The sequence below is a fragment of the Haemorhous mexicanus genome, chromosome 2 (genome assembly GCF_027477595.1).
Source record: "Haemorhous mexicanus isolate bHaeMex1 chromosome 2, bHaeMex1.pri, whole genome shotgun sequence".
NCBI classification, from domain to species: domain Eukaryota; kingdom Metazoa; phylum Chordata; class Aves; order Passeriformes; family Fringillidae; genus Haemorhous; species Haemorhous mexicanus.
Window position 1 is genome coordinate 26,011,958 of NC_082342.1, and position 13,422 is coordinate 26,025,379.

At 38.4% G+C, this 13,422-nt stretch overlaps 1 protein-coding gene across 2 annotated transcripts in view; it reads right to left on the minus strand.

The window, feature by feature from the left end:
* NME7 (NME/NM23 family member 7) overlaps positions 1-13,422 on the minus strand; it is an 89,718-nt gene that overhangs the window by 59,301 nt on the left and 16,995 nt on the right. The window contains exons 1-6 of one of the 2 annotated variants that reach the window (XM_059837963.1): positions 12,974-13,043; positions 12,602-12,709; positions 9,100-9,266; positions 3,915-4,025; positions 1,607-1,687; positions 215-265 (exon numbers count right to left, since the gene is read on the minus strand). In XM_059837963.1, coding sequence (XP_059693946.1) covers positions 215-265; positions 1,607-1,687; positions 3,915-4,025; positions 9,100-9,266; positions 12,602-12,604 — 413 coding nt within the window. In that variant the 5' untranslated portion in view covers positions 12,605-12,709; positions 12,974-13,043. Of the gene's footprint in view, positions 1-214; positions 266-1,606; positions 1,688-3,914; positions 4,026-9,099; positions 9,267-12,601; positions 12,710-12,973; positions 13,044-13,422 lie in introns of those variants that run through there. The other variant, XM_059837962.1, reaches the window with a different exon arrangement.

The window sequence follows — 13,422 nt, forward strand, 5'->3', positions numbered from 1 at the left end:
TGGGTTGTAAAAAATGTGGGTTAAAACCATAAAGAGCTGAAATAAGGATCTCTCCCTGGAGGAAGAAGGAAAGGTGCATGCTTTGCAAAGGGCTCCACTCGACCAAGACAAGCTCTGATTCTCCCATAACCCTGTGGCATCAAAAATGGTAAATGAATTTTGTGTGTTCAATAAATAAGCTTAATACACATCAAGCTGAAATTGATATACCTACTGATAAAAAGGTTTTGCTCGATAATCAGCATAGAAATCAGCTGCTTCTTTTCTGAAAAAGTAAAAAGACATAGATATATTTATATATATATATATACACACACATATACACAGATACATATATACATACATAAAACCCCCCTGAAAACCACAATTATCATTCATTTAAATATCATCCATAAACACATTTCTACAGGCAATGCCTTCTTAAGCTGGACAAGGTGTTGGGTGTTCCTGTCCAATAACAGAAACTACATTTAAATTTCATATTTTGTGTGGCTACCAGTACAGCTAACTACTCCTCATGCTCCTGCTCTGAGAAGGATTTACTAAAGCCCATTTCACGGTCATTGATGGTCCCCACATTCTCAGGCTGAGAAACAAATGCAGCAGAGTCACCTTCTTGAAAGCCATTTGCTGTTATGTTGCTTTCATCATTCATCAGTTTGAGTGGGAATACTGGTAAATGAAATTTGGTTTTAAAGCATAAACAATTTATCTACTCCACTGGAACATTTCTTTTTCAGGGCTAGTGTTTGATTAAACTGGTGGATAACAAAATACTGCATAACCTGATTTCCATTCAGTGTCCTCAAATCTTACAAGTTGCATAGGCAGCACAATGGCCTCCACTGTGCTGGATTTCTCCCACACTTTCACACTTCAAAACTCAATTTGGTCTTGCAGTCTCCTCAGGGAACACAGCAGTGATTACGCATGCTTTCTTCCAAAGCAATAGGGTTTCTGCAGTGAGGGGTCTCCTTACACTGCCAGGCAAATAAAGGCTACCAGGCATACCCAGTGTGTCTGCAGCACAGCTGTTACTCAGCCTTTCCTCAGGAGCTGGAAGCAAAAAGATGTCCTTTTCAGACAGGGTGGTAGCCCTTCCCAAGCTCTCCATTGCCACAGCCATGCTCCTACCAGCACTGGGCTCACAAACCCAACTACATGGTTTTGGGGACCACTAAAGTGCAGAGCTACCATCCATCCACCAATGGACACACCATTTTGTGGTTTTTCACCCCACCAGCCCCAGTCACCAGCTAACCTACTCTTTTCCCCATCTTTTTCTCCAGCTGCTTCTCACGTTTTACCCTTGCTTACTGAACGTTTTCTACATGGCAACAGCTAGAAAAATCTATAGAGTTTTTCAGCTCTAAAACTGCTATTTAGCAGCTTCAGAAATCCCGTTCAGAACACAGGCTCAGTATTGGCTTGCTCCAAATTCTGGTGTGTACCACTTTTTGAAGCTGGAATTTGTAGAGAAAGACAACCCTCTTCAAGAGGACTGACAAGTGAAAGAAAGCAATATTGCTGACCTCTACTCTGGGTACAGAGTTCATAATAAAGCAGTGCTGTAGGGTGAGATTCCAAATTGGAAAGTTGTTTTTACCTGCAGCACAGTCTTCTGATTTTTTTCTGGTCTTCATGGGTTTGTTCATTTTCAGCAGCTCTCTTTACTGACAGAAATTGCCTGCATATTTTTCAAATAACAGATTCCAAGTATGAACAAAGGCATAGTTCTGTCATCTGAAATTGCACTTTTGATGCCTCTCTCCCATTTACAGTCCAGACTTAAACCAAATATTGCCAGAGGAAAGAAATAACATCAAGAAGAACATAAGCAGAATTTAATTTTCTTAACATTTATCAATGTTTGAACAGCCACATTTTTCTCCAACTTTTTAATCAAAATGACCTGAGTAATTCCTGGTTTGTTGCTTTTAGTTCAGTATAAGTATGAGCCATTCAAGATCCAAAATATTTTTATCAACCATAGAGTAGATTTACTTCCCTTCCTTTTCAAACTAAGGGAGAAGCATGATGTAAAAATTATGCTAGACACAGGAACTCTTGCAATCTCACGCTTCAAGCCTACACTGTGCAAAAGGTTGCCCACAATTCATTATTTCACAAGAAAATCCTCTCTGAAATTAATTCACCAAAGAATTTTGGAGAGCAACTATGAAAAAGGAATGTGAAGAGATTAAGTATTACCATTTCTGATTGCAAAGAAGTATTTGAGAGGTCTGTTTCTGAATCAAATTGAGCTCTACTACTCAGTTAACAATTCCGACTGAAATAAATATCAAAGTGCAGTTGAGTTGTATAACTTAGTTCCTTTTTAATTTCATTATTAGTTCTCTGTTTTCAAATAATGGAAAAAAGTGTTCACCTATGTATAACAGACTGAACTGACACAGGATTAAAGGAAGAGACTGAAGAAGTAAGTGCCTGCCCACACTTCGATATCTTGGATACAACTTTTACAGAAGGCATGAATCTACTTAACAGAGATTGACAGACAAATGTTGTTAATAATCCCTTTAAAGAAAGCAGTAGATGATGATGTTGATGATGATGATTTGAACAAGCAAGCCTGCTGAAATGTAAAGGTAGAAGACTTTGGCAAAGCCATGGCTCTATAATTTTAAAATGGAAAAGTCCCAAGAAATTGAGTAGATGATATGCAGAGAAACCACAAAATACTCAGGACACTATTTAAATTTATTCAGTATCACAGCCCATTCTTGTGCTTATTAATAATTATATATATAAGACAAGACAACCAGAAACTTTTATATTGTAGTAGGCAGTAAAAGTTCAAGTCTCAATTTCTTCCCTTCAGTGTGAGTCAACTCTAAAGCACGTGACTTGGCTCAATAGTTTGATTTCTCAGACAGACATTCAAACAAAGCATCACCCAAAACAGTTCAGGATCAAATCTCTTATATTATAGGAGAGAGGAAGCAAAAAAAAGCTAGATTGAAAGAACATTCTGAATTGCAAAGAAACATTAGAAACATGTTTGAACTCGTGATTTAGAGTTGTTGGGTGGAGGATCTGGAATCAGTACCATCAGATATTGCAGCAGGTGTATGCTAGAGGAGGAAGTCTTATAGTTATTTTATCAGTATTTCAGAAAGCCAAAAAGGTTCTGAAGTGAAGGAAAAATTGTTGCTGACCTCATATATAAATACTAAGAATACATGAAAATGGTATTATGTAAGATAGAAAGCTTTTCTTTCCAAAAACATGTTGCATAAGAATAGGTTTGGCAAAGCAGCAATGGAAAAATAATGCAGTAACTTTGAGAAAGTATTCTACCCTAAATTAATGATGTTCTCTTTCCTCTGAAGCAATCCTTCTTTTAAATCTTGGGACTCATTAAGAAGTGGAGAACACTGACGGTTGGGGGATTAGGAGGATGCATGAGTAAAACCTAACCAACACTGTGCCATGAGAAGATCACTTGCTTTGCCTAGGACTTGCAGCAAAAATCTGAGAGCAAAAATTAAGACAACAGATTTACTGAGAGCAAGCAAACCAAATACTTTAAAGACAAGATTATTATAATGAGCAATACCACCTGTATGAGGAAGCCTTGAGGTGAGGACATACAGACATGTCAGTAGTAAACACTACTGGACTGCTAAAGCTATGGTAGCCACCTTGGGTTCATACAGACATGACATATTTCATCACCCATACTCATTTGCACAGCATTTTTTACTACTTAGCTTAAATCTCTAAATACTTTCAGAAACCTGCAGAACTATGAAACTGATGAGTTTCATGAGTTACCTCTTTTACTCAGTGGAATGGATCTGACACATGGAACAACACAGAATAGCTTTAGAGAATATTCTTAATTGCAAAAATATTTAGATACAACAGAGCTAACCTTAAGCATTCCTTACCTTGAAAGCAGCATCATTTTGGCCTTAGTTATTGTCAACCCAGCATTAATAATGATATCAAATAATTGTCCCATCTTACGCATTCCATCAGGTTTAATCAAAGCCAGCGTTCTGGGGAGAAAAAAAAAATAATTATAGAGATAGAGCCAACACAACTTTCCTTAGAGCATTTGGTGTGCATATTTGATTCATATTCAGACAAAAAAACAGCACATCAAAGAGAAATTCTGTCACCATCACATATTCACTGTCCCAGTGTCTCATCAATTTCCATGCTGTTCTTGAATGCCTGTGCAACACATTATTCTGATAAGAACAAGGTTTGCACATTTTCATTTCCTTGGCTTTCTAACCCAAGTCAGCTCACAATGTTCCACCAGCAGTTATTATTTACCAACTTCTCCCTTTGCTCTCAGAGCACACAGTTTGACCACATCTTCCTTAGATAACTGGTATCTCAACAGTTCCTCAGTCTCGTTAAGAACACAACTGAATTGTTAATCTCTCCCTCTGCTTGCTCAGCTCCCTTTTCCCCTGATATTAATCATGCACATAAAATTGAAGCTGTTAAAGTTCCTGTTAAAAAATGTTACTTAAACATGTGCCTCTTCCATAAAACTCAGAGTTTGATTGTTTTAATAATACTTTTAAAATACTTGAAGACCTCTGAGAGAAGAAGATCCTCTTGTGCTTGGTACAGTATAAAAACTTCATAGTATAGAATGTGCATGCCAAATAGCTGACACTGTTAATAGACACAATAAAAAGATGGAAGAGGAGGTATTTAATCTCCTATACTGACTGACAGCTATATTCTGTACTCTAAGGGACATCAATCCAAAAATCTCTACACTCTCCCCCACATCTTTGTTTCTGAGCACATCCTTTCTTCTAGGTAATTATCCTTTTTTACACTTCACATCCCCAGGGCCAGGACTGTTTTAGTGAGCTCTGCACAGCACCAAGAACACCATCAGCACTAAACGTATTATTAATCAAAAATAACAAGCACAAAGAGAAGGTCTGTAAAATTGCATTTTCTATTTGCATTCATCTTGTGGTGAGTCAGCCTCAAATGTGCTTGGCTTACAAACCAACAGATTTATTTAACCCTGCATCTCAGAAATGCCACATCTCTGACAATCCTAAAGAGCACTTTCCATCTTTTACACTGTTTCCAATAAAGAAGGCTCTCCAAGATGGAATTTTTTATTGCAGTACTTCCTTGAATGAAACACAAATAATTGCAAATTTCCTATTTTATATACCAGCATAGCATGGAAAGCAGCCCTTAGGTTAGCAGCAATATATTCCAGCCAGGGCAAATATGCTGAGATTATAGGAGATGGATGAACTTCCACTACATTTGCTCTGAACCTTAAGTGACCCCAAACTGACAGATGCATTGGCAAGAGACAGACTATTTCACAGCAAATGTAGAGCAAGGGAGGTGTTAGGACCAGGAAATGTAACCAGGAAGACTTGAACATATGCGACATTTTATCTGCAGCTAAGGGAGAGGTGTAGATGACCTTCAGAGCTCAGAAACAAACAGATTTCCTCAAGCACCACAAAGCTCCCATACACAGAGCACCTCAGGCTCAGACCCATGGGGAAGTATGATACAAAAAGACTGATGGACAAAGGCTGCAGCCAGAAACTACATGGAAGCAGTCAGCCAACACTATGCTTCAGACTACAGCTGTGCAGGCAAAAATTGGTTTAATCCCATTTTCAGAGCAGGAAAGGCTGACCTCTCACCAACACTGATCACAGTTTGCCAGCTTACTCCATGCAGCCTTAGAGCCTGGTCCCCTCTTCCCCAAGGATTTCAGAGCTCCACCTCATTTTGTGATATTATTTATCATATCACAGGGTGTACCACATGAATCGAGGCCCATGAGGAGGAGCAGATGCATATTTGACCAATGAGAATCACACAATGCATGATCTGCATGCTGGCACAAGAAGTTCTCAACACCTTCATTTCCCACAAACAATAAGGATCAAACCTCTGGAATGGGATCTCCAACACCATTTGCATTTTCTCAAGGAACACTTTTTTGAATTTATGTTATTACACAGGTTGTCTGAGACAGAATGGTAATGCTAGAAATAAATTGTTTCTTACTTTTCTAATTTCAAGGGTTTTAGTAATAGTGTAATTCCTAAAAATTTGCAAAGAAATATTGCATTATGAAGCAATTTACCTAGAAGACATTAATACAAACTGCAGTGAGCAACCCTTATAATATCTTTTGTCTCACACTGATAATTAAACTTTAGCATTTCAGTGAGCTCTTCAGAAGCAAGCAGGATACAAGAAGCCAACTTCAGGATGCTGAGGACTGCTTCTGAGATTGGATTTTGATTCATGTGCCCTATTTTTAGTTTTAATTAGGAATATGTTTCATAGGGTTTGGCATGATGCAGTCTGCAGTGTAGACTTTAAAACCACTTAGTGTCTAGGAGCCAAGGAGAGAGAAGGAAAATTCAGCTCGCTTGCTTACATTTTCAGAGGGACTGTGTTACAGTGCTGCAACAAGTACTGAAACAACAGAAAATGAGAACTGATCAAAGGAACAATGCACAAAGCATGCTGTGACTGCTTTTGAGACCTACTTACTTCTAATGATAGGACTGCTGCACATACAGAAGCTTATGTCTTGAAGGGAAAGAAATGCTGATTATGTCAATTTCTAGAAGCATAAGAATATCATATCTCATTCAAACCAGAACACAAGTATTTCTGCGCGACACACAAGTCTTCTAACATTATTTTCAGTACCAGTGATATTGACTCTAAGTAACTCCTACTTAGGCAGGACACACTGGTCAGACAAATATTTACCTCAGGTTACAACCACCCAGGATCACAAGGCTACAGAAAGAGAAAGCTCGGTCCTATGCCAGTGATCCCTTATGTGGCACACTGCAAGTAAGGACATGCTGACCTAACCATTTTAGTCACTGTTTGTGATGGTTTTCTTATGATACATTGGGAGGGGAACCGAAATGCAGAACACTTAAATACAACAATATTGAAATACTGACCCAAGACTTAAGAAAAGTAGAGATAGAAACTGAACTAAAACTGTCTCAATAATTCTAGCTTAATTCTAGAAAGCGCCTGTGGAAATCTAGCCTTTTTCTACACATCTGTTTTGTATCTCACGTACCTTGGGTCACATTCACTTGTTTTGCTGACAAAAGTAAAGGTCCCTAACTCAAAACATTCAAGATTTTTTTAATATTCACTCCAGAGTCTCCCTCAAAAGCCTCTGCTGAGCCTGTCTGAGCACTCATTGAGTGACCAAAGAATGTATTTCCAAAGTCAAACTGATCTGCCAGTAGTACTGTACAGCACAGCAGAAAAAAAAAAAAAAGGAAAAAAAAAAGAGAGAGAGAAATATTCTGCTTCCCACAGCAACCTTAAAATTATTAACATCATTCCAATGGCAAATTATTTTGGAAATTATCACACACAGCATAAATCTTGTTACATCTAATAGCTGCTGTAAAACCTGCTAGGAACAGGCCAAAAAGACAAATAACTCACATGCAACTGTTTTGCCCAAGGAAACTCTTTTAATATGACCCTGTTTACTCAGTGAAAGCTTCTATGAAGAAACTGAATTTTGAGGATCCTTTGCCTGAGTAAGGCACCTTTCACTATGTTCCTTCGGGCTATTCTGAATATGTAACACCACTTGAATATCTATGTTATCTTTCAGCCAACATTCTTAAAATGTTTTCCAAACAGCAGACATATCATAAATGCCTTCTCCTCCTTTTGTAGAGCCGTACAAAAATTTGCCTCCTCCTAAGACCAACACAATTACAATGTTGCCATGTAGACTGCAACGCCTCCAACTAGAAGAAAATGTCATTTTAACATTAGCTGCCTTTTCCTGGTATAACGGCAGGAGCACTGCAAGAGCACCAGGCATTATGTTAGTTTAGGCAGAGCAGGAAATACACAACTTTACACTGATATAAAGATCTACCAAATCTTTATAATCTACCCAAAGCTGCACTGAGGAACAGAAAGAGTAGCCACAGTATCCATCCCCTTGTGCTCTCTACCTCCTTTGCTGCTCTTTCACCATGCCCAACCCCAGCTTAGAGAAGTACCAGAACTCCTCTGAAAAGATATTATGGCATGTATTTTTAGAGTGATTTTTTTGTGCAGTTAAGACAAAGATGTGTGTTAAAACGTGCAGCTCTTCTTCTGTCTGATTATGTACAACTCTCCAAAAAGAGTTCAAAACAAGCCCATTTACTGGGAGGAGGCAAGAGAGCAAGTGATTAAGGCTCACTGAAATATCATACCTAAGAAAATGTTCTGTGTTCTTTTCAAAAAGGCTGGAGGATATTATAAAAGTGTATTAATTTGCAAATTCAGAAATTACCTGCATTGCCATTAAACCAAATCTAAATTTCTTTAAATTAATCTTAGTGTTCTCATATTCTTAGTCCTCATATGTTTTCTCAGATGGCTTCTTTAAGTCTTTTCCAAAGCAAGCCTTTAAATCAAAATATATTACGAGTCTTATCTTCATCCATGATAAACAAACTTCATCTTAACAAAAAAGCCTGTAATTTTTACTGACATTCTCTTTCTGTCCTCATGCACACAGAGCTTCAGAGAAGCTGAAAAAAATTCTCAGAAAAAATCTCCACAGTAAGGAAAAACAACAGAGAATGGGAGCAGTCCTCTAGTACTTTCCTTTATCACTACTAACAGAGAGTAGATCAGACTGGTGAGGCACTAGGCTTCTGCACAGAACCCACAGAGACAGCTGCAACTTTCATAAGGTCCCGGCCTTTCAAGCCCAGCACACATCAGTTACCACATCAGTTCTGCCCCAGGAGAATCTACAAATCACAAGAACCCTATTGCTGCCGGCCTTTGCTGAGTACCAAAACTGAATAGGACCTATTTTCCTCCTCCCCCTTTTCTCTCCCAAAATACCTAGAGGAGCCAGCAGCTGATACCATAGAGAAGCTGGCCTTGCAAGGCACCACTTTGCTTCTCTGCCACCATCAGAAAATCAGATCCCTTCAAACTGCATACAAACATGCAGCCATCTCCTCTTCTGCCCACATTAGTACAGAAATCTCATTTCTAGCAAACATCTACTTTGAAACCCCAAACACAAGATTCTAAAATCTCCCTTCTCACCTCTCTTCGCGGCTCCCAAGCTTGCGAGACGTATACAGATTCCCATAGTCCACTATGGTGAGGTGCCGGGAGAACACAGTGACTTTGCTGCCCACATAGAGATCCTCGAGGTGCAAGCTCTCGTACTTGGTGCGCCTCAGGAATGTGCGACGGTTCTTCACATCGTACTGCAGCAAAAACAAGATTAAAATCTACCTAAGCAAGAGATTTAGTTGTGGGCAAACTCAACTTAATCTTTACTCTCTTTTCTGTCAGAAATTTCCATAGTACTGTGTGATTGAATCTGATCATGCAATCAATTTAATTCCAAGCCTTTTGAACTTACAGGTGTACCAAGAAAGCTTAGAAGACTAAACCACAATTACAAATTTATTCCATTTAAATAGTCTCAGGCTAAGAGCTATATTTGAAATTGTTTTGGTTTGTAATTTGCTTGTTCTAATTCAAGCTGTGATAAAAGGTTCAGGTGCCTGGTGAATGCCTCTGCCTAGCCTCACTGAGAGTTCCCCCAGCACATCTGTGCTGTTTCACAGCCCAGTGGCTCACACCAGAACGAGCAGGATACACACTGGCAGGTCTCCTCTTCAGGGCATCATTCCAGTGATATTATGCTCTATTTGACTGTGTAAGACTCGGCATTAGGGATGGAGAGATGATCGCAACACTTAGCTGAGATGTTCTCACTGCCTAGTGCTGCAAGCTCAAAAGTCTGTCAGGACAATTCAGCTTTATGTATTATCACTCCAAGCAAGAAGCCAGACATTAATGTGTACTTTTCTGGGTGGGCTGGCAAAGCACAGAAGTCAACCTGCTGAACAGTTTCTTCACTGCAAGCAGATATTACAGATGCCTTCCAATTCCTGGGGAAGTGGAAGCCTATGAAAGGAAGAGCTTTGTCCTCCTCAGGCCAAACTTCCCCTTCTGTCTCAACCTACAGGCGCTGTCCTCCACTGCAATGGTGTATCCACTAGAATAGCATTAAAAGAAAGAACATCATTTCCACAAATTTGGGAGAGGGGAAAAAAAAATTAAGAGCAGAATTCCATGTTCTGAAAAGTGTGAATACAGTCCTGTTAGAAGGCTAGAAGAATTGTAATTGTTTTCAGGATAGACAAAACTTTGCAGATTAAAAAATTGCAAATTTTTTTGATACTGCCTTCTGCTGAAGCATGATTGTAAGGAAGAATCCTTCCCTCCTGATATGTGCTTAGCCCCTCATACATGCTCCTACTAAGTGTTCACTATTCAAGTGCAGTAGGGAATGAAATGACAACATGGTAAAAAAAAAAAAAAAATCAAAGAAACCAACTTGAATTTGGCTACTTGTTTCACCAGGACTTTGCCAGGAAGCCCATTAGCCTGTCTCAACCATAAGCAAATTCTTCAATATCTTGACCAAAAATCTGAGTATTTCCTTGGTAATTTCACTAATGGTTGCCAGAAAGGCACCCCGAGGTGCTTCTCTCTTCTCAAAAAGAAGAGGGGATCTATCTGTGTTAAAGGATTCCTCTTTAGGGTTGACTTTTGAATATGTTTAAAAGATCTTCTTATAAACTGAATGATAAGCCACAGCAGAAGAAATATAAAACTGTTTGGACTGTTCCACTCCTGCCCATGTACATGCAGAAGTAAACTACCCAAATCAAAATAGTTCTCTGATAAGAATCTGTCCTTTTAAAAGATTTCTTCTCTCTTTTTAGGAAATCTTTTGTAGAAAGAAATGTTATAAAGGCTTTAAGAATTCCCCATGAGAGTTGTTATCTATCAAAGACTTGGAGAATGGGGAACTGCTTGCTGACCTTTGACAAAAACCTATGCTGTCTTCTTACAGCTGCAACGCAAGCTGGAAACTTCTCTCATTATTCCCACTGGCATTCTACTTCACAAGCAAGACATGAAGGACAGAAAGAAAAGTTAAGCTCAGGACTTCATATAACACAAGCCCTTAATTAAGAGCTCTGCTCCACCTGCAGGTGAGATGTGTGGTAAGGGACAGCTGTTGTCAGGGATGGGGGGGAAGGGGATGAAACATCTTCCTTGTACGTGGGGGAAAGCTGGCTCGTAACCATTACCTCCCTTCTCTCAGATATGTTAGAGGTAAGAGCAGGTTGTCATCTCCACAGGAAAGTACTAGAAGATGAAGAAGAATAAGGCAGGAATAATGAAAAAAAAATCACCAAGTTCTGCAGAAATAAAAAATAACCCAGAAAATAATTCTAAATATAATATCTGTCCACAAACTCATCCCCAAAAGTGATTTTGAGATATTCTTTGTCTAAGGGTGTTCACATACATTTTTGTTCTTCTAATTCCCATGCTGCCCACATGCAGTCTATGGCTGCGCACACACCACACTACTTTAACCTAAGACACACCAACAAAATGCAACAGTCTGCCAAGATATAGGTACTGCATAAAGAAGCTCAAGAACACCTTGGAAGCTCTCGGTTTTGAGACATGTAGGTGAAATGAACAATAATTTTGCCAGCCTACACATGGTTGTGTAGGAAGATTATTACAGTTCCTGACTGATCAGCTAAACTGTCTCTGGGAAATAAAAATTAGAAACCTCACATTTTGAAAACTGTGCACATTCAGACATCATACAAAGAACTAACTTAGTAATCTGTGCAAAGTGCATCTTCTCACACAACTGGGTATTATTGCTTCAGTGAGGAGCAGTTTGGGTAAGAAAAAGCCAATTCCGGTAGATTTCTTATTTCTGCAGTTCATTTTTATAGCAGGAAGATAAAATTTGATAATGAAATTACTAAGTGTGAATATCCAAATCTAGGCTATTCTTAGACTCTTCACTAAGAACTGGAATGGACTAATCCATGACACTTAATCATTCCTAAAAGGATGCACAAAGCATTGGTTGGCACGAGGATTATCTTTACAGTACATATTATATTTTTATATACATGCCTGCTACTGCATAATGCTGGCTTTCCCTACTGTCAATAAGCAATGGGATTAGTTGTATGAATGACAAGTCAGAAAGGTCTGTGCAAGCACCACTGATGAAAAAATTTGGATCTCACTGTCTGAAATGTCCTACCTCTCATTAAACCAAATTTACCATTTCCTCTACTTTGGTAAGAATCTTTTGCACTTTACTCTTCAGAAACTTCTGGAATTCCTGCCAAAGCTTAGTCTCCTGTTTGGAATTAGCATCAGCTTACTCTTCTCAAGCAGTAGGCCAGAGCTGCTGAGTTTCAATTCTGAAACCCAAGCAGAGATTGAATGAAAAAAGATTTGTGAAAATAATCTCTCCACACCAAAGCAAGCTTTAAGAAAGAAAAAAAAAATCATAAATGAGGCAGCTATTCCATATGCTTCACTTGCTTTTCTTTTCATTTTAGAAACAGAGCAAGATACATTTTAAATTAAATTTTCTTACCTGGAAAATTATTAGGTATAGACAGTGACTTGCCATTTTATGAACTATTTAATTGGATATTACATTTATGACAACAGATTTTTTTTCTTACATTCTTACCATTTCAATTGATGAATCGTTTGGATAATACAGAAGTTCATAACGCCGAAAGAGTGAAGCATTTGGGTCATACCATTCAGCAATGAAAGCATATCTCTCATCTTGACTCTGGAAAAAGAAAAGGGTCAAAATTTGGCTGTTACAGAAAGCACACATAGTCTACATGTAAAAAAATACACAAATAAAAAACTTCCTCCATTTCTTATCAGAAAAGTTAAAAAAAAAAAAAATCACTTGTAAAAGGACTTGCACACTCTGCATATTATCTCCTGCCTACCACAGCTGGTGACATCTTTTCATTTGTTGGCTATCATCTTTTAAATAGGATGAAACTTGGATCATGGCAGTTTTCCAGACAATCTCATAACTTACCCAGATTTCATCAGTCAAGAAGCACAGACTACTGCTGAAGTTGTTGTCAGACTTCCCAACTTAGTCAAAGTATTGTGTTTACTTTATTTCCTTAAAAAAAAAAGTGTTTGCCTACAATTAAATTACAGACTCTTAACATATCTTCTATACATCCTACAAGGAAACACTTTCCTCTTCCTTAACAGTCATATCTAAATTTCTCTTAATGATGAGATAAAAATATTCAAGTTAAGGACAATATTAGTTTGATTCACTACTTAACTTCCTGAAATTTACATAAAGCATAAATAGCCCGACCTCATTTGCAACTCATTTTCTGCCCCTAGGGAGTGCAGATGAGGAAAATGGATTGCAGTAATTCCAGAAGTGTAACTACATGAGTAGCTTCTCTCCATGCCTCATCCTCAGAGGATAACAGCCCCCAGCAAAGCAAGAACAAAGGCGAGGAA